The sequence below is a fragment of the Boleophthalmus pectinirostris genome, unplaced genomic scaffold (genome assembly GCF_026225935.1).
Source record: "Boleophthalmus pectinirostris isolate CB_2022bp ecotype Guang Dong unplaced genomic scaffold, ASM2622593v1 HiC_scaffold_21, whole genome shotgun sequence".
In the NCBI taxonomy this organism is placed as follows: Eukaryota; Metazoa; Chordata; class Actinopteri; order Gobiiformes; family Gobiidae; genus Boleophthalmus; species Boleophthalmus pectinirostris.
In genome coordinates, this window is record NW_026571175.1 from 17,086,784 (window position 1) to 17,108,559 (window position 21,776).

The following is a 21,776-nucleotide window of genomic DNA, read 5'->3' on the forward strand; positions in this document are numbered from 1 at the left end:
ATGAAAGGAGTGTTGGTTGCAACTATTTTACATTTTTTCATATTTCTTCCTTCCTGGCTTGATAGCTCTCATAATATTTTACCCTACAATCATGTTTATTGCTTGGTTTCAGATGACATCACACTGTATAGGCCAATAAGATTTAGTTTAGTCATGAAAATAAATGATCATGTTCAACATTTGTGAATTTATCTTTTGGATATTTTATGACTAAGTGCAATGTAATCAATATGTAAATTGGTCTGTCTCTTGCCTCATCACATTCTAGATTTGAAAAACCACCAACATTTAACTTTTCGTGAATGTTAACCTCATTAACCAGATTGATTCAGTGGTTTTAATGAGCCCCAGTCATTCATTCATTAGTATCTTTTGGCTAATCATTAATAAATGGATATAATAAGCTATTGTACAGTTATTTGCATTACAGTTAAGCAGCTTTTTGCAAATTCATGACTTTTGTACACCCTTGTTTTTATTTTTCACTTTTTAGGTTTCGCACTGAAGTCAACTATGATGTCCTGGAGGTGCGTGATGGACGGTTCCCTTCCTCACCTCTAATAGGGAGCTACCAGGGGACACAGGTTCCACAGTTCCTAATAAGCACCTCCAACTTTTTGTACCTGCAATTTTCCACTGACAAAAGCCACTCGGACATTGGTTTTCGCATACGTTATGAAAGTAAGTTTTTCAAGTAAATGAGAAAGTTTGCAGATCTTATGCAAGCACAACTGTTGTTTTATGTTCTCATTGTGGTTTGAAGCAGTTCTTACTTTGTTGCTTGTTTTTGCACAGCGCTTCAGTTACAGTCAGACCACTGTGTGGACCCTGGAATCCCTGTGAACGGACAGAGACACGGAAATGACTTTTATGTGGGGGCTCTGGTCACGTTTAGCTGTGATGCTGGCTACACACTCAGCGACGCAGAGCCTTTGGAGTGTGAACCCAATTTCCAGTGGAGTCGCCCCCTGCCGAGCTGTGATGGTACGGTCCAAAAGGCTGACCTAGAAATGACTAACAGCCAGCTATGTTTTCTATTTACTCTCAAATAGGATTAAATCAAAGACATTGTTTGTTGTTGGTAGAGTGAGGAAATGTGTGGAATATTATGCTAGTGTTGCATCATATTATAACTGCTTTTAAGTCCTCGCAACACATAAATGACAATTATAATTCTTCTTGGATTCAAAACTCTATAATTACCTTAGAATATAATGTAATAGGAATAATAATATACTCGGCTAGCAGGATGTGTAGTGATTTGCATTTTAATTTGAGTATTTTAGTCCTTATTTATCACACATTTTCTACTATACTTATAATGAATTTCAAACTTGCACAAACAATTGCTATTGCTTAGTTGTTTTCCCGTTTGCTAACAAATTAATCGTTATTATTAAGAGTTCTTTAGAGTGGGCTCTCACAGAAATATGAATGCTTTTTGGCACTTTATCCAGTAGATACTGTATCCAACAAGCCCTGAGCAGCAGAGCTGCAAGATCAATCTCAATCAAATCAAAATCGTATTTTAAATGGACACAATTAGCAAATCGCAGAGGTTGCAGTTTTGGAAGTACCATAATTTCCTCCACAAATGATAAAATGTCCTGTCTTATTCTGCATAAAAATGCTAACCCTGTAATTTAGATATGTACAAACAAAAATATGTGATTCCTGGAGATGTTTGCCACTTCATACTTTTATGTCAATTCTCCTGAATCTGTTTAAAATGTGAACTTTAACAGAATACTATTAAACATCATATATAAACTAACATTTGTACTGTTTGCCTGAAAAATTGCCCTCAGCCCTACTTAGCAGTCATTTAAACTTTGATAATATGGTACAAGTGTTACAATGCTGTTTGGACTGGAGTGTGTTTTTAACTCATATTATACTTTAAAATATTGGTTCTTATAACATTCTTCCCATCTCTTCTTCACAGCTTTATGTGGCGGTTACATCCAAGGCAACTCGGGCACCATCCTTTCTCCAGGCTTCCCAGACTTCTACCCACACAACCTGAACTGCACATGGATTATCGAGACCTCTCATGGCAAAGGTTAGCCTCTGTCAACACATGCGCCAGTCAAACCCAATTTCCTCTACTTTGTCATTTCCTCCACTGGATGGCCTTTTTATTCTACCGAACAAACTGTCTCCGTCAGACTAATATGCTGAGAGGCTAGCCTAGGGCAAGAGCATACAGGGATTTTAACTGCAGTCAAATCTTCGTTTGGAGGAAAGCTAACATCAAATTGACACAGTTTTATTTGCGGATGCTCTTCTTGCATCAGTGTTAAGTGTTTGATGATTAACAAGCAAGAAACAAGGAAGTTGGGGTGCAGATTTCGCTTTGCTTCTCCTGCTTTATTAAAAATGGATCTTGGAACATTGCCTGAAACCATTAAAGTATTTTGAACATTAAATTTCTAATTAGTATGTTGTATGTTGTATTTTTGAAAACTTTTATAAATGTTTTATTCAACTTTTAATACACTTTGTTTTGTGCTTCATCCAGGTGTTCAGTTCACCTTTCATACGTTCCATCTTGAGAGCCCCCATGACCATTTGTTGGTCACAGAAAATGGCAGCTTCACTCAGCCCCTCTGGAGACTGACGGGGTCCACTCTCCCTCCACCTCTAAGTGCAGGGCTGTTTGGGAACTACACAGCACAGATCCGATTTCTCTCAGACTTCTCTGTGTCCTATGAGGGATTCAACATTACTTTTTCTGGTAAGAACAAATAAATATGCCAAACATGTTTAAAAACCTGAGTATAATAGTATAGGACTAGTTATTTTTGTACTAGAATGCATTTTGATAAAATCTGCACTCCAAACAACTTTTTGTATTACTTCACAATTTTATGGAACTCGACAGTGTTTACCCACTTCAAGATTTTGAATGTAATTGTGTCATTCATTTTTTTCTATAGAAATTTTAAAAAAGAATGATATTTTTTTTAAAATAAGTTTGCTCATAGCTAATCAGCTATGTAGTAACTAATAACCACAAGATCTATAATTCTTTTTAAAAATCAAGTTATTTTTACAGGTAAAGATTTAAATGTGTTTTTGGACTAAAAACAAGAGCATCATTAGCCTCGTGACTGTTTATCCTCCATTTAATTGCTTAAAATTTGAGTCTTTCAAAAGGTCTATAGGACATATCAATGGGATATTGAGTTTTGGAACCTCGCAGCTTTGGAGTAGGTGGACTGTTGAGTCACAAGCATAGTTCTACTCATAGTTCTTGTCACTCAAGGATGCTACATGCTTTCTTACATTGGGTTCTTATTAGCTAATTAGCTAATTAGTTACTGGTTATTACTGGTTAAGTCTACATCACCCTATTACCGTAATTCAAGTTGCTAAGGTAGGAGAGCAAGGGAGGAGTTTGGATTTTAACAATTAATCAAATAACCAATAATAATTTTTTTTTTTTTTTCAGAGTATGATTTGGAGCCGTGTGAGGACCCTGGAATCCCACCCTACAGCACCAGGAAGGGCCTTCAGTATGGAGTAGGTGACGTCCTGATCTTCTCCTGTTTCCCGGGTTACAGACTGGAGGGGCCGGCGCGGGTGGTGTGTTTAGGAGGCAGAAGGAGAGTATGGAGCTCCCCTCTGCCAAGGTGTGTGGGTAGGTGGTCACAAACTTTTTTTACCCTTTTATCATCCTATTCTTCTCATATGTTCATCGTCACGTTGGTAGTGTTTTTCTCTCATTTGGACAGGGAAAGTTGTAGGCTAGATATTTATTTAAAGGTGCACTATATAACTTTCCTCGTGGTGGGTTCGATGCTTCCTTTCTCCATGGTGATATTATTGCTTTGACTGGAATGTTACATGGTATTGATAGTATTTATTAAATGTCAAGTATTTCTTCTGGCTAAAAACATATTGAAAACATGCATTTCTTGTATAACTTGTCCTGGTGTGCCTTTTATTTGTCTCCATGGAGATGAGCTACATAAAATTGTATAGGCATAAGAAATAACATCTTTATGGGCACTACCAGGTGGCTTACATAGTGCTTCTTTTAAAGTCTGTGACATTTGTGTGGAAAAAAAAACATTTATTTTAATCTTTGCCGTTACCTTCTTGAAAAGAAATATGTCAAATTGAGCTGAAATTGCAGTTAATCACATTCAGATTGCAGTGTGATTATGATGAGGCTTAGGCTTTTCAACATTCAGGTACAGTTAGCAGCAGTCAGCAACTACATGTCTACGTGTTACCTCCCCCATCATTCAGTGCTGGCATGGATAAATAACATACTTTTAAGTTTCAAGCATATAGCAATTTACATGTCCTCTGCTCTCTCCAACACCTTCACATCTTCTCTCTCTTTCTTTTTCTCTTTCTTGTGGTCTCTCTCTCTTTCTCTCTCTCTCTGCTGCCTCCGTTTTTATCTAGCTGAATGCGGCTCATCCGTGACTGGCATGCAAGGAGTGCTCCTCTCACCAAACTACCCCGGTTACTACGGCAACAATCACGAGTGCATCTACTCCATCCAGACGCAGCCGGGCAAAGGCATCCAGCTCCGAGCCCGGGACTTTCGACTGGAGGAGGATGACATACTTAAAGTGAGGAGGTGTTCGGAGTTGCCTCCCCGTGCGCGTGCTGCATGGGAAACTTGTTAGCATATGTTAGCTTCTGATTCTTCCTCCCACTCGCTCTGCTCTTCCTCACCAGGTCTTTGATGGCAGCAGTAATGAGGCCCGTCTGCTGGGGGTGTTTACAGGCAACGAGCTGCTAGACTCGACCCTCAACTCCACCTCCAGCTCCATGTGGCTGGAGTTCATCAGCAACGCCGACAACACCAGTAAAGGCTTTGAACTGCACTTTACAAGTGAGTTATAAACCTGTGTATCATGCTCTAGACCTGTTGGCATTAGTTATAATACAGTACAATAGTGCTTCAAATACCTTCACACTTCAAGTTGTCTCACTCCCTTCATGTGTGGAAAAACAAGCTTTTATATAGGAGAAAGACTAGAGGAAAGACTAGAGGATCCTAGCTTTACACTGCAGCACACATTTCAAAATGACACTCAATCTCTGTCAAACCATATTTGTAACTTGCTCTAAGCCTTCTGTTACCACATAAATATATTATAACCTACAACAGCCAGGCTTTCTCTTTAAATGTTTACAACACAAGAGATCAAAACAACCAACAAATAATTTAGCAGGCAGCTGACCTATATGTGTTGCTCAAAACTGGACTTGTCACAAAAAAGCCTTGCTAGAGATAGATAAAGTTGAACTTTAGTAATCTCATAACTGAAAAATATATTGTATAGTGTACACTGATATACAATGGTATGGTTTACATGTGCCTAGATATCAGTCAAGTGTAGCATTTTAAAAATACTCTACAACATACTAGTATATTATATTTCTGTCCATGTAAAAATACCTCATGTCCTTGTAGGCTTTGAGCTGGTTAAGTGCGAGGATCCAGGTGTTCCACAGTTCGGGTACAAGCGTGAGGACAAGGGTCATTTTGCGGGGAGCACTGTGTCATATAGCTGTGACCCTGGCTACACTCTGAAAGGCCCCGAGGTGCTGACCTGCCTGAGGGGGGAGAGGAGAGCCTGGGACAGCCCCCTTCCACTCTGTGTTGGTGAGTCACATGATGCTGTGCTAAGCAAGTCTACATTTAAAATTTTACTTTGAGGAAAACAAGGAATTGTTTTAAAGGTAGTTCCATCTGATTACCTGAAGATTGATCAATTTGCTATTGTGTTCCCTTATTACAGTTCGAAGTGGTCCAAACTGAGCATCACCAACAACTTTGACATTGAACATATGTATTTTGCATTAATTTATTTATATTGCTAAAAGTAAAAGCCTTGAAAAACATGCATTATTACTGTGAGCAGGGTTGCCTTTCCACGAATCTGATCTATAGATCATCCTGGTGCCTTCACCTGCTTGTTTCCATGGAGATAGATGGGTTTGATGCCATACAGTGGAGCATTACAGACAAAGCAATAACTTATCACGAGGAAAAGCAGATGGCAGATCATGCACCAGAAATGTTAAATAGTGTATTATATCAATATTATTATTGAATTTCCCTCAAAAAATTTATAATTTTCTCAATGTCATGTTTGTGGTTCAAAATTCAAAACATTATTGCCATTGTTATAAGAAAACAACAACATTTTTTGGCACATCAATCATTAATGACACAGTTCAATAAAATCTGCATCATTATTAAAGTTAAATTAAGAAACTTATTAGGCTACAATATTGCACTGCATTTTCAGCACATAATTATACAGGGATTCTCTGGTCGGTGCATGTGTCATTGTAGCCCTGTCATTGTAACAATTCCAGTGTAATATTTGGGAGCTTTTCTCTGGTGACATTTTGACAGTTTCTTCCTGGCCCCAAACGCTAAGAGAGGTGAGCTAAGGTAAAGAAAAGAGACAGACTGCTGTTTTTGACAGTGGCGGAGGTGATTAGAATAATATTGCTTTGCTCTCTTTTCATCCTGAGCTGACAGGTAATTTTAAGCCTAGGTCTAAACAGCATTCAGCACACTGTAAAAATGCACACGTTAATCCCCTACATCACCCTTTCATTGCTGATGATCGCCTCTGAATGGGACCACTTGTGTTCATAATAGTGGATGTTTTTTGAGGACAGAGGAGGCCACAAAAGGGTAGGTAAGGAGGACAAAGAAGAGTTCAGCTTCATATTAAAAAGTATTCCATGTTGCTGTGAAACAGCATGAGCTTGACTTCTACAAATCCTAAATATATATTTTTAAAAATGCAGGAGATGTTTCAGTTGTGGATTTAGTGAAAAACAAATCAGGCATGGAACGAACTGACTGTGAATCCCCCTGACTCAGTGAGGAGTTGACCCCGTTAAAAAAGATGACTCATTGTTGAACATGTGCTTGTTTCGTTCTATTCATTGGTTTCAGCTTCTTGTTATAGTGGTATTTTAAAGAGCTTTTCACATATATTTTTCATAATTCTGAAACTCATAGATAGAAAAATTAAAGAAAAATATGAATCTAGTGTGTGTTCCAAACCAGGACTGACCAGAAGCCAAGAGTTTGGGATTAAACATCTTAACTCCACCTACAGCCACAGTCCAAAATGAGCTGCTAAAATGGCCCTTTCCTTTTGGACTGAAGAGAACCAATGAATAACAGCCTGACTTGCTCTAACACTACTGTTTATAATATTTTAAGCTCTACTTATCTGCCTGGTCTCAAAGGAATCTTTATATATGTATTTTTATCTTGTTCTGTTACCATATTTGGTATTGCAACTGACAATCAATTTAATTGCAATTTTTAAGTTTTCAAAAAGACTGAGATTGGAGGCTGTAGTTTATAATGTCAATATGACATTTGCTATTTTCACTGTTCAGTGTTTCAAATTACATCTCTCTCAACAAAGGGTTACTCAGTCATTTTCAATTCCACAACTGTCAAAATATTGTCAACGTGGCTGTAGATGGTAACTAACCTGACTTAAATCTGTTTTCTTTCTGGTGTTTTTTACAGCCCAATAATGGCCATTCCTCTGATTACTGCTTACTCCCGTGTGAAGGAAGCAATTTCCTTCTCAGTGGCTGCCAAGCAAACAACAATTTTAACCTCCACTTGTCAAATGGGATTGCTCCACAATAGTGAAAACAAAATATTAAATTGGTTTTAAGAGATTATTGTCATCTGAGAAAATGCGACTTGGTTCAACTTAGAATTTGCAGATGTAGAATTGCCACCTGGAATAGTTTTCTTGGTTTTACAATCCCAGTCTCATTCTCTCTCAAAAAACTTGCCAGAATAGAGATGTATTGGTTAAAAACACTATTTATAAGTTAAGTTGTGGAGCAACTCAGTAGTGTGCTAAGTCATTTCTGATATGTATCACACTATTGTACAAAGAACACTTTTGAATGCATTTTATTATGTAGCTTCTTGAAATGTCCATTATTCCAACTTAAGACTTAACTGACAGTTTTTGAGATGTCTCGACGCAATTCCAAGCTCGATAAATTCAGAGCCCAACCATATTGAATAGGCTTTGAATTTTTAAAAATAATTACAATCTTTACCCGATTCATTTTGCAGTTTCATTTATTAGCCATCCTGTAACCATTTTGACTCTTTCTTTTGCAGCTGAGTGTGGTGGAACCATCAAGGAGGAGCCCTTTGGCCGGATTCTGTCTCCAGGATACCCAGCGCCCTATGAGCACAACCTGCACTGTATTTGGACCATCGAGGCTGCTCCAGGAAGCACTATTAGGTTTGCCCAACACCCCTTTAAGTCCACTCTCAGTGCTGTGGAGTTTTGTGATTACATTGTACTTTTCTGGGTTTCTTCAATCTCCCACTTCTCAATATACTTCCAATATAGAGTCTCTTTTTGTAGCGGTATTCATCACTTTCAGAGGCTGCTGTGTAATCAATCCGCTGTGAGCCTGTCTGGCCTATATCTTGTACTGGCTGGGCAAAATGTCTGGCTATGTTATAACACCTAAATAGAGTATAGTCCTATTCATTCTTAGAGGTTTTATATGACGAATAAAGGAGCATTATAGCATATCAGGACTGTATGTAGTAGTGTAGACGCAGGTTACTGGAAAGAAGGAGAAAGGAGAGGAGGCAGGAGAATAGAAGAGAGGAGACAGGGAGAAAGGAAACATGGAGAAAAGGAGAGTTTAAGGTACAGCCCTAGGATTAGTAGTAGTAGTAGCAACATCCCTATCAAACATTAGTAGTGTCATTCTTACAGCGTGGTACTTTTGTGGAGGAGGAAACAATAAACAATAACATCGCTAACTGTGAAAACAAAGAAAGACAGTAATTGTAAATTTTGTTAAACATGATAATTGCTAACAGATTGTATAGTATCCATAAATTTCTTTTAAATCATTGCTTTGTCCTCATATAACATAGTATCTATAGTTTAAAAAAAGAAAGTAAACTAAAGTAAAAAAAAAAGGTTCTTAATCTCAGCGGGACTATCCTTGTTAAATAAAGGTCAGTAAAAAAATTGTTGTAATAATTTTGGCCATGATAATCGTGATTCGTGTTTCAAACTTTCAATACTGTCCCATTCCTACTTTTTAGCTATTCTGTCTGCCTTGCACCTCTTTAAGGTCAACTGAAACAAGTGAACAAACCACCAAAAAGTTAAATGAAACTTTTTTTAGTAGCATTGATTTACATATTTCCGTGTGGATAGTTTCTCTGCGCAGGCACATCTGACATCCACAGGGCCCTCACCACTGTTAGTTTACATTCATTAGCGCCTTCACCTCCTCGGGCTCCACTCAAATTCCTTTGCAAGGTATGTTCCACATCCATGCCTTTGATCCTACCCACGCAGTTCATTATTGAGACGAATTTGCAGTGCGGTAGTCCAGGGACTCCGTGTATATCAAGTAGTGCGGTTGGAGCTGGCACACTTATCAAACCCTACTGAGCTCGTGTGAAACGGGGAGCAGTGCCAAGTGACAGCAGGCGTCTAACTAGCATGTTCCGAATGATTGTATGATATTATGTTTTGGGCTTACATGAAATGAGGTGGTAAAAAGCTACACTACTGAAGCTATGTTTGGGAGTTGATCTGTAATTTGCAGCTTGTATTTTTACAACTGATGAGGCCAAATTTTACAGGGTCTTAGAAAAACATGAGTTGCAAGGGACTGCCTCTTCTCCGGTTATTATTTTGAATAGTAGTAGTTGTGGGGGTAGTTGTTGCAGTAGATTTTGAATAGCCTATCAAATCCCTGCCTCTCCACAGTGCCTCAACCCCTCTCAGATATGCACACATTCATACCACACATTCATACATTCAGCCCTAGCCTCCCTTCCTTACTTATTTATCATCTTGATGCAGACCAGCTATTGTGAAGACTCCCCACAGGACCAGTGATTGCAGCTCCTCTGTTTTGTATGCATGCGGGCGAACCCAGCTCTCCCTATTCCTCCATTTCTCTCATATGAATACAAAATAGTTAAGGCAGAACTGGAGAACTAAGACATGCATCCTCTCTTCCGTTGCGTCTGTCCCTCCTTATTGAGGGGAATACCTTACTGGAGGATTGGATATTCTTTAGAAAATAGGGTTATTATAAACAATAGCCGTAAACAAACTTCACAAGTTGCTGGTGTTTTAAGAGCAACATTGAAAACATTTAGTGAATGATGGTTTTATCTTGTATATGCTTTTCTTTTAGCACCCACTGTGAAAGCTTTGTGTCTACAATAGGAATTAAGTCCTGTTTTGTTTTTTGTTTTGTTTTTTTTTCCAAATATGGTTATGTGGTCTGTTAGCATAATTGTATCAAAAATAATGAATGAATTCTCTAAATCTGGGCACTACATCCTTACCTCTATAAAAGATAAGGCTTGGAAAAATAATTGAATATAATACTATTTTCCTTATGGCTAGAAATCATAGGGTTACTTGTGACTCAGTGTGATACATGTGTGATGATTGATGATACATACGGTAATCGAAATAATTCACATAATATCCTGTGATATACAGTGTATCGATCTTTTTTTGAACAAAATACATTTTAGCAACCTAATTTCTTTATCTTTTCTTTATCCTTATTCTTTATTTTAACTACTATCTGCACTAACCTATTATGAAATACACCAATTTTAATCAAACAGATATGAATGTATTTTAGAAACAAGGTACAAGTGCTGTACTCATGACTATATAGTGATACAACAGTCCATAATATTAATACTGTGTCACAAAACGTGGGGTATTCAATATTTAAATATTTTAGCACATGCCTATGCATGCTGCGTTGTATATGCAATACTATAGCTTTGTTCTTCCAGAAAACACTCGTGCAGTATTTATTTCTTTCTAACACCTCTCTAACCCTTGCTAACAGTATACATAACTGCAGTACACCTGTCTACATCTGTTAGCTTTCTCCACACATGTTTCCCTCACAGGCGCAGTGACAGGACTTGCCAAGTAGGTTATGTACAGTATTCACACAAGCAGCACATTGTTTAGTACCCTCTGGCTGCACTGCTCACACATCACACGATATAGGAATACGAGGCTGACACCAATTATGCACAAACAGTAGGGACTTGTTGCTAAACTCAACACATCATTGGCATGTGCGCCTCCTTCGGCATCATCAGGAGCTCAAGGTCAATGTAAGTGTGAAGAGAATCGTTAAAGCACATCAAATATTTTCATAACAATAACTGCAGCTGAATAAGGTGCATTCACCAATAACAGTTTATAATGCTACTTTCTTAGATCAAACTATGTGATATTGTGGTCCTCTGTAGAACTCTAACATATACTATCTTGTGCAGTTAATTAGATTTCATTTGGGATTGAGATTCACCAATTGGTTAACATCAGTGATATGCTTCTGTCTTTTTAATGGAATGGCAAGGTCTACAACCAGTCCTCTCTCAGTAAAAGAATGCGGTTTGGTTCCAATTTTACAGGAATACTTTTAACTATTTTATGTTGAATTGCACTAGATGTTTATTAAAAAGTCTGCCTTGTCTTTGTTTGTGAAAATTATTATTAAAAATTGTATTGATCTGGTGTTCATAAGAAACTACAAAATTGAATTGAAAATTGAGCTAGATCAATATGAGGGAAAAACCCAAATTTACTTTTTTTGCATACTGCACAGAATTAAAGATGGCATACATAAAGTTGTGATTATGTTGCACAGGCACACATGCTAATCCACACTGCAATCTAACACTAGTGGGCCACCAGCTGGCTGACAGCTGTCTGCGTGAAAGTGAAAAGAAGATATTTTGACAGTGTCATCTTTGTGATGTCTAGACTGAAATCATTAAATGTGGTGGCAGGCAGTGAGTGTTTGTTTGATTGACATTAAGGAACATCCCCAGCATGAGTGTGACACTTCGCAAGAAATCTGTTCTCTTTCTTTATTCCTTCTTTACACTTAGTCTTAGATAATATTGTGTTTTCCTACCTCTGTCTTGTTGGTGGGCTACTGTGCTGTTGCTTTTCAGTACATTTTTGGATAGAAAAAAATATATTTCTTTTAGTCCATTCTCATGACTCTTAGAGCTATGAGAATGGACTAAAAGAAAAATATATGTATAAGACATACCAGGAACTATCAACTATTTTTCTTTTCATGTTCAAAATTGAGTTTTGTGGAGAAATTTCTAGAATCTTAAAATTTAAATCCATCAAATTGTCCAAGCCCGAGAAATAGGGCCAGTGTCTTGGCAGAGGTCTTTTAAACTGCACACTGCTGTGAGATTATAAAAATAAGATAATAGATAATAATTTGACTGATGTGTTCACAATGCTGAATGGTTTTTCATCACCTGCAGTTGCCCACATTTGATTTTGCAATTACAGCTGAATCAATAGTGCTTAATGAATTATAATTTCTACCTTAGCTTGAAATATTAACCTTGCTCCTGGAATTTACCAAAGTTTTTTTTTCTCTCTAGTCTCCACTTTTTGGTGTTCCACACGGAGGAGATCCACGACGTGCTCAGGATCTGGGATGGGCCCCAGGATGGAGGAGTCCTGCTGAGGGAGTTGAGTGGCTCAGTCCTGCCTCCGGATGCACACAGCACATTTAACACTGTCAGCCTGCAGTTCACCACGGACTTCTTCACTAGCAAGCAGGGCTTTGCTCTGCAGTTTTCAAGTGCGTTCTCAAGTGTACTTCTGTCACATCAAAATGACACGACTTGTTTTTATCTAACTGGAAGTTCTATTGCTCCTCTAGTTTCCACTGCAACCTCATGCAATGACCCTGGCATGCCCACGAATGGTACCCGAGGAGGAGACAGCAGGGAACCAGGCGACCATGTTGTCTTTCAGTGTGATCCTGGTTATATCCTGCAGGGGGCTAACAAGATAACCTGCACTGAGATCAATGGGCGCTACTTCTGGCAGCCGGACCCTCCCACATGCTCAGGTACCAGAAGCACACGGCTGGCTACTCATGGCTTTAAGCCTCTAGTTTATTGGCAACATTTTGAGTACATGTCACAATTGTAAAGAGTATTTAGCTTTGAATTGTTAATTGTTTTGCCAACAGTCCTAATTTTTCATCATTCTGAAACTAATTGTTTGATTAGGACCTAGGCCTCTACATATAAAACTGGAACTTGCCAAGACAACTTTACAATAAAAAATCTATATTATATATAATATTCCAGAGATAAAATCTTGATTTTTTTCCCCTAGCTCCTTGTGGAGGAAACCTGACCGGTCCCAGTGGGTTGATCCTGTCTCCGGACTATCCTGAACCTTATCCACATGGAAGAGAGTGTGACTGGAAAGTCACTGTACAACAGGACTACGTCATCTCCCTCAGCTTCAACCAGTAAGACTGTACACACTTTTGTATTATATGTCTTGGGTTGTAAACACCTTATTGTGGTTGCTTTGTGCACAAATAACTAGAGTGGAATAAAAAAAGAGAAAGGACACACTGCTTAGTGCTCACTCAGCCTGTGTGACACGGAGGAGAAATAGAGCACTATTTATAGTAATCCTCTGTGCCACTGTTCAATAGATGCAGACACAGTAGAGTGGAAAAGGCCACTGTTTACATGTGGGCCTCGTGACTTCTGTGGCTTCTCTAGTTCATATCTTGTGGTTAATTAACCTGCAAGGTAGTAGTTATTTTTTGCTACAGCTTCTCAAGAGGTGTAACTCACCATTGCATAAACCTTTTTTGTCCAAGCCAAATGTAAACACATGTGTGCACAATCTTCAATCACAATATATTGTGGCAAGAAATCTGGTCCCATCTGGTCCCATCTGGTATGTAACTGTAATGTATATTGTGTTGTAATTTTGTGTTATGTTTATTTTTTTTTCTTAAGATTTAGCTTAGAGCCAAGCTATGACTTCCTTCACATCTATGATGGACCAGACTCCCTCAGCCCACTGCTTGGTAGTTTTTATGGCACAGATGTACCCGAGCGCATCGAGAGCAGCTCCAACACACTCTTCCTGGCCTTTCGTAGTGATGCCTCTCTCAGCAGCAATGGTTTTGTGCTGCAGTACACAGGTATAGATTGTTATTACTGTTTGAATTTAGATGTGAACCAGTGGTAAAACATGTGTATTTTGTGTATTTCTGTGTATTTAACCTGGATGTAAAAACAGTACTGATTGGAGACACAAAACTGGACCCTACTGATATTATCCCAACTATATGACGCCATTATATATCTTTGTTTATTTTATGATATTTAGGCATGTCAAACAAAACAAAAAAACAACTATTGCAGAAACACGATCAATTAGCATGAGTTTAAATATCAAAAATTGTTGAAAATGACAAGAACTTTATACAGTATTAACTTCATGCTGCTCCACCCTGATCGCAATTATTCCCCTTTGTACCTTGGTCAGCCTTGGCTTGATGCATCGCCTCTACTCAGCAACTAAGAATAATACAAATAAAAAAGCTGACACCGTGCACTCTTACTTTTTTGATCAGTACGTTGTAGTTGCAAAAATGCTTTCCATAAATTAGCGCACTGTGTTTCTTGTCTGATTCCTAGCGGGCTCTGCTGAGTGCAGCATCTTGGTGAGGAAGTCAAATTTATTTGCTCACAATAGGCACAAACTCTTTCACTTGTATTGCACAATGAATTTCTGTTGTGAACTATTAAAATAATTGTCTCTTCTACTTGTTTTCCAATCAAAATTGCAAATGTAAACTAAATGAAACAGAGCATAGGTTAATTGGACATTAGTGATCCTTCTAGATCTCCTCAATTAACAGCCTTAAAGATATCAGACATTTAACCAATTCTGCACTGGCTTGACTCTGGGCATCACCCCATTAGGGCTTAACATGGCATTTGATCTATACACAGTCATTTAGAAAAGAATTAAGAGTCATTTTGATTCTGATCATTTGGCTTCTTGTCTTGCACATATGAAATTTGTTAAATCATGTACACATGTTAAATGGAGTAGGACAGTTTTACAGACAGTGCCCTTTAACTTACTTCCAGCAATATTTACTGCAATGCGCGATACAGTGCGTAATATTGTATGGCCAATCTGGTATAGCAGATGGCCTCAGTGTGTGGCTCAGAGAAAAAAGTCCCACTTCCCACTTCCAATTCTCCACACTAATGAACCATAACCAAATAATACATAAATTACCTCCTCTGTTACAGACAACATGGCATAAAGGCATGTTTGTCCTGAAGTTTGGGTGCTCGCTCAGGGTACTTCAAACTCACAAATTGGCACTACATGAAATTGGTCAGTGTACAACTTATATAGTAAGACAAATGTGTTATTAGAGTAAGACATGCTGTGATTAGATGAAATAAGTACTATAGACATGACTCAAATTTGTATTATTTCTAGTATTACTGTGGATTCCAGGTAATAGTTACAATATTTGTACTTGACACAGTTAGGGGAACATTTTCTCCTTTCTTGTGAAATCCTATCCATTTAACTGGTCACTTGCACAAAAATTACTTGTGACCACCTACGTAATATATTGTATATTAAAAGAACCTTAAAAAAGAAAAGAACAATAATCAAATCTGCATAATACTACATGTAAGTATATAATTAAGATTTAACCTTGAATATTTTTTATTTTGAAAAAAAAAATTTACTTAGATTTTTTACTAAAGTTTAGTTTTGTGTAGCTAACCCAGTTGCTACAAGTTCTATAAATCACACATGTATTTATTCGAACTGCGTGAAGTAGATAGTAATCAATATTGACAGGTGTCCTTTTAGATCAGCTTTTTGCACTGTAGAACAAAGTGCTTGAAGACGTAAGTAAGACGTCAATCTTTGCGGAGCGCTGACTGATGTGTGGTGTGATGTGGAGTGTGCGTTGGTGGCAGTGTATTTGTGTAGGTCATGGCAGTGTGAGAGTGGAGAAGGCTTGCGTATGTGCGTTGTCTTCTCTAGTCGAGTGCACAGCAGAGTGGTGGGAGAGGCTGTTCTGTGCAGTCAGCAGACCTTGAGCCAGAGCTGTGCCACTCTCAATCAACAGCCTGTCTGTCTCCTCTTCCATACGTACCTTCAGCAGTCTCACAGGAGAGAAGGAGATAGACAAGGGTCATGCAATAGTCTGTGAATAAATAACTGAACAAATACAGATGAGATGGCACTAAAGCAATACAAAATGTAGTTTTGAAACTCAATTTTATGTAAATGTCCAAAATGGCGAAGCTTTAGAAAAATCTTCAGGTTTCCTGTGCTGCTCTCCGCAGGGGTCACCTTGGCAACCGCATATCTTGTGGCTATCAGCTTCTCTAGTTCTTCCTTCTAGGAGATGAACCTTAATGAATGCACGTAGGGCAAAAACATGGCAATGTATTGCAATTTACATCATTTTGACATCCATATCAAACTCTCTTGATTAAAACAGAGCCATGAATATATTCACGTCTTGTCTCTGTCTCTGCTGCATGGTGTAAAATCATTTTATTGAAAACATGTGCACATTCCCTTCTGTTGCTCATTTTCTACCATGTTACCTCTCCACAGAGAACCCTAGGGAGTCATGCTTCGAACCAGGAATGGTGCGCAATGGCACGCGGGTAGGCACGGACCTCAAGCTGGGCGCCATCGTGGTGTACCAGTGCGACAGCGGCTACACTCTGGAGGGAGACGCCACCTTGACTTGCATCATGGGAGGAGACGGCAAGCCAAGCTGGAACAAGCCCAAGCCCATCTGCATCGGTAAACACTGACATCTGGAGACTGTTGTTAGCAGCACAAGATCCCAACTTTATTTTATCTCATGTAAACACTCAGGTAGGGTTATGCCTTTGCAAAATATCCCTTAGCTATTCATGTATACATGTTTTTGTTATCATATTAATGAGATGTGTTGCTTTATTAGCAAAGCAGGCTAGTTTTCATATTAGCTTTATGCAGTTGTGTGTTTTTGTGCACATTTTTCCAAGGTCACAGTACAAAATAAATAAATACTGTAAATAATGTACTGCATTTATTTAAACTGGACAAAGAAAAAAATGTAAAGAAGGACAAAGTAAGGACTAAACATTTCCTTTATTCAGGCTGGTCTGCATATCATTTTTAATTCAGTCCTTCCACAGTACCTGAATAAATAAACATACCATTAACTGCATTGTTACCACAGTTTGCGAACTACTGTCTGGACTGCCTCTATTAAAACACTTTTGTTCTACCTTTCTACTGGAACTAACAGAGGAGAGAGTGCTGAGGCGATCTCACTAACACTAACCCAGAAGGACACTTGGAAAACATTGCAATTTCACTGTGGCAAACACTAGGGACATGTTCCATCCGAGGCCCAATCAGACAAGAAAAGTAATTTAGGATTGATGGAATGGAGGGAATGGGATAGCAGTGATGGAGAAATGGGATGGTCCCTTATTGGCTGTGGGCCATCTTTCTCACTCTGTCCTTTTTGTCCTGTTTCTCTTCACATCCCCCCTGGCTCACGGTGTTTGTTCAGCTCCATGTGGTGGGCAATACTCTGGACTGGAGGGAGTGGTCCTCTCTCCTGGTTACCCTGGTAATTACAGCCGGGCAAGGACCTGTCTGTACTCTGTGGTTGTCCCCAAAGACTATGGTAAGATTATGCAAGATATACTTCATTTTGTGTACACCAATGGGGCAAACATTATAGCATCAACATCAAGTTCTCATTTTCTGACTCATACTTGATTAAGATGTACATTGTGTCAGAACTTGTAGCTATTTTCTACATCCACTGGTTGCATTATGTTTTGCCTGTTAAATTCCACTAGTTGATGTGTTTCATCCATACACGTCCATACACGTTTATAAGTCTAGATGATCATTGATCCTGATCTGATCTGATCATTTCAGATAATATCTTGTACATATTCCACATAAGGCTGGACAACATGGCAATAAAATTGCATTGTGATTTGATCGTGATTGACAACATGCTAAATCATATTGTGAATCAAACTCAGAAACTTTCCTCCACCCACTCCTCCTATTGGCCAGCCTTTGTAAGGTTCTGACTGAGTGAATGGAAATAATCACAGAGAGGTGTGAACTCTCAGGAGAAGCAGATGAGTTTAGTTACCTCTTAAAGGCGATGTAAAGTGCACAACACATTGTCCACCTTTAATCCTACATGTAGGAGGGGGAATAAAAATGCATCATTTATGTTGTTTATTTTGCCTGTCTTTGGTCGTCATAATCTGTACTAAAGTGTTGATAATATTTGAAGTTACACTTATTCCCTAACATCATTAGGCACGGGACATTGGGGCACACAGTTTAGAAATCTCTCTGCTCTTTGAGCCCTTTCCTCAGGCAAAACATGTAATCTCCATCTGTCCATTTGAAAGGAAAATATCCCATCATAATATTAAATTGACCCTGACGTCTCGGGTTAGAAAATATTAGGCTTTGAGGCATCTGTTTTTTTGTTTCTCATCAGAGGCTTGGCGTTACTCCAGAATCACTGGGTGCCTATATTTGCTGGACCCAGTCGGCAGCATATTTCAACCAGTTAAGTTAAAGTGAGGGAGGAAATTGCAATAATTAAAGCCCACATTTGCATTTTCCTGGAAATGACACTGCCCAAGGCAACACAGCCACAAACGCCTTTTGCCTCCATTCTTGCCACTTCCCATTAGGCTGATGCACCAAGCCTAATGAAGGGCTATTTTTCTTAGTGCAGGGACTGGGTGGCACTGCTCTGGCTCCATGTGCTACAGATGACGTATGAGATACTGTGTACACTCATCATTTGGAACCTGAATATGTAAGGCCATTGCCAGTGTTGGGAAGTAACTAAATACATTTATCAAAATACCAATTTTGACTGTATTCTATTACAGTTGCTCTTTAATTTAGTAACTGCTTTCAAAATACACTTACTTTCCTAAAATCACTTGGAATAAATTGTTGTCAATTGTTTGATCGCACAATGTAGGCTTTCAAGCAGTACCACAGAAAATACAGCTCTCATGATGAGTGCATGTGTGATAGTTCCCTTTTCTAAACGGATAAATAAATGGATCACAAATGATACTGAAATAAACTGTTTGCTTTTTTTGTCATCTATGATATAATGTAATATACTGTGTAAGCATTTTGAGTATTCAGAATAGAGTACTCTGATTGGACAGAATATGTTACATACATTTTAATTACGGTATTCTGTAATTTAATACATTTTCAAACTATTCTTCCCAAAACTGGCCAATGCAACAGCATAACATTTTTTCTCCTTTACTCTTACTGTTTAGATGTGACTCATTTTAACCAGTGGTGTGTTCTTTTAAAGCCAAGTGCAGGTGGTCTAACTCTCCTCTGTCAAATGTGTTTTAGTTGTCTTCAGTCAGTTCGCCTTCTTCCAGACAGCTCTCAATGACATTGTGGAGGTGTATGATGGCGCAACACAGCACTCCCGTGTTCTCAGCTCCTTATCTGGTGCACACACAGGTAATGGGAAACTGTATAAATGTCTACTCACATACCATTGAGCTGTAACTCTTCAGATTGTACAACCTTTAAGGTTAGCACAATCTGAAGAAAGTGCCCTGAAATAAAATCTAATAATATGGAAAACGGCAGTAGCCTAAATGTGTTGGGGTACTGCTGAGTTTGAAAGTATTTAATATTCATTCATTATATTAATTTGCTTAAAGGTGCAATTCTGGTTGGAGGTCCACACCATGCTTGTCTCCACAGAGGAGTTGTTGTTACTATGGTAGTTATGTAATTATCATTGAGACAATCAGACGTGAACAGGTCCAGTTACAAGTCAGACTTTGGCTAGCCTACACCTGGTAAGATTGCCTGAATGTATTATTGAGCAATAGAAGCAACACAAAATAAATGACAAAAAGTTAAATGCCACAATGAATATTACAGAAAAGCACTAACATCTCCATGGAAACAAACAGGTGGTGGACCCTCTACCAGAAATGTTGCACAGTGCACCTTTAATGTTTCTAGCTTTTCTATTTCTAGCAGAAATAGAAACATTGCTTTTATTTTGTAATTGCAATTACATTCACAATGCACTATTTCTGACAAACCTCACACGTTCCCTAGCAACCATTACATATGCTGCCAGCCTACCAGAGAAAGTAATTGTGTTATAGTACTTGATCAAGGTATTATTTGTTGCAGATATCAAAGCAACTGAATGTAAGTATGCTAGCACTAAGCAAAAAATTGATTTATGATTGTTTTTCATTCAGCATCTTTTGGAAGAACAGCTAAGTTATATCAGCAGAATCTTCTAGTAAAAGAATAATTAGATGTAACATTAACTCCCCTTAATTTAGATTTTGAAGGCACTCACTTGACCCTTTGTTGAGGATTTATGTGTCCTTGACTTTTACGTGCTGGCTCAGTGGAGAATGTTAAGAGCAGGTTTGAAGTTGGACAGAGGCCAGTGGCTTAATAAGTTACATGCTGACATGTGTTGAACTGCGAAGATGAATAGCTGCCCGCACAGTGACTTATGAAACTCTGTCTTGACACTGTGCGCCAAGGGTGCCTTTCATAAACTACCCAGCATGCCCCGGGGTCATATAGTGAGATATGAACAATGATGGGGTCCTCTATTGAAATGTCTTTTAAAATACGGTAGGTAAACACATGAGGTTGATCCCAGATGAGAGCAGGAGCGGCTCTCTGAAGCAGATGTTGTCTCCAGGGTTAAGCGTGTGTGCCCTCCCTGCAGTGAGGCAGCAAGCAGACACAAATAATGAGATACAGTGGATTAACACAGTCACTCTTCAGCAAACTAAAAAGAAACTAACTTTCTCAAAAATACACTTGATACTGTTTAATTATAGATCAATATAGTGCATTACAATTTTATATTATTGGTTCTAACACTCAAAAAGAAGCAAGGAGAGCTCATGAGCTGATGATTACAATTTGCCTTTAAGTATGGGTTAAATTATTGGGCATGGTTGGTCAAATGCAAGAAGTATTTAACTCACCCAAATGTAACCGCAATGATGAAAAAAAAAATTGACAGGAGGAAGTTAAAGGAATACAGATGAACAACAACAATTCAAGTTCTTTAACCTGTATGAAGAGAAAATTATGTTATTATCTAGATGATTATTAAAAATCCGTAATTTCCTTTTAGGTGAATCTTTACCATTAGCAACATCTAACCAGATCCTGATCCGCTTCACCTCCAAAGGCCAATCAAGTGCAAGAGGATTTCACTTGGTCTATCAGGGTACGTAAAGCAGTGCACATTAAGTAAAGAAAACCTTTACCGTGCCTATATAAAGTCATCTGTTCTGTCTGTTTCTCTTCAGCCGTACCACGGACTAGTGCCACCCAGTGCAGTTCTGTCCCTGAGCCCCGTAATGGCCGTCGAATGGGGAATAACTTTGCTGTTGGCGCAGTCGTTCGCTTTGAGTGCAGCCCAGGTTATGTGCTAGAAGGATCTGGGGCCATTGAATGTTTGACTGTCCCCAATGCTTTGGCCCAGTGGAACAGTTCTACACCAAGCTGTATAGGTAAGACAGTTGCCTAATAACACTGAAATTATGTTATTTTTATTGGAAATGTGTTTTATTATAATTCAGATTCTGGATTTAGTTTCTTAATAGTTCTCTCAATTAAAATACTATTTGTACTGAAGGCTGGATTTATGCGTCTTTAAGTCAAAGTTTAATTTTCGCACACTTACTCATTGTATTTCCTTCTTATGTTGCATTTTATATACAAACATGCGAGAACATTGCATCTAAAGTTTATTTACTTCTCGACCTGCTCTTCCTCCTA

At 38.5% G+C, this 21,776-nt stretch overlaps 1 protein-coding gene across 1 annotated transcript in view; it reads left to right on the forward strand.

Moving 5' to 3' along the window:
* Positions 1-21,776, forward strand: part of csmd2 (CUB and Sushi multiple domains 2) — a 228,716-nt gene that overhangs the window by 163,927 nt on the left and 43,013 nt on the right. The window contains exons 18-35 of the mRNA XM_055157502.1: positions 494-681; positions 796-984; positions 1,946-2,062; positions 2,522-2,737; positions 3,455-3,643; positions 4,420-4,589; positions 4,699-4,855; positions 5,441-5,632; positions 8,156-8,282; positions 12,479-12,681; positions 12,763-12,954; positions 13,227-13,365; positions 13,871-14,058; positions 16,527-16,721; positions 17,485-17,601; positions 19,344-19,457; positions 21,127-21,222; positions 21,305-21,508. Of these exons, the coding sequence (XP_055013477.1) occupies positions 494-681; positions 796-984; positions 1,946-2,062; positions 2,522-2,737; positions 3,455-3,643; positions 4,420-4,589; positions 4,699-4,855; positions 5,441-5,632; positions 8,156-8,282; positions 12,479-12,681; positions 12,763-12,954; positions 13,227-13,365; positions 13,871-14,058; positions 16,527-16,721; positions 17,485-17,601; positions 19,344-19,457; positions 21,127-21,222; positions 21,305-21,508 (2,993 nt within the window). The remainder of the gene's footprint in view (positions 1-493; positions 682-795; positions 985-1,945; positions 2,063-2,521; positions 2,738-3,454; positions 3,644-4,419; positions 4,590-4,698; positions 4,856-5,440; positions 5,633-8,155; positions 8,283-12,478; positions 12,682-12,762; positions 12,955-13,226; positions 13,366-13,870; positions 14,059-16,526; positions 16,722-17,484; positions 17,602-19,343; positions 19,458-21,126; positions 21,223-21,304; positions 21,509-21,776) is intronic.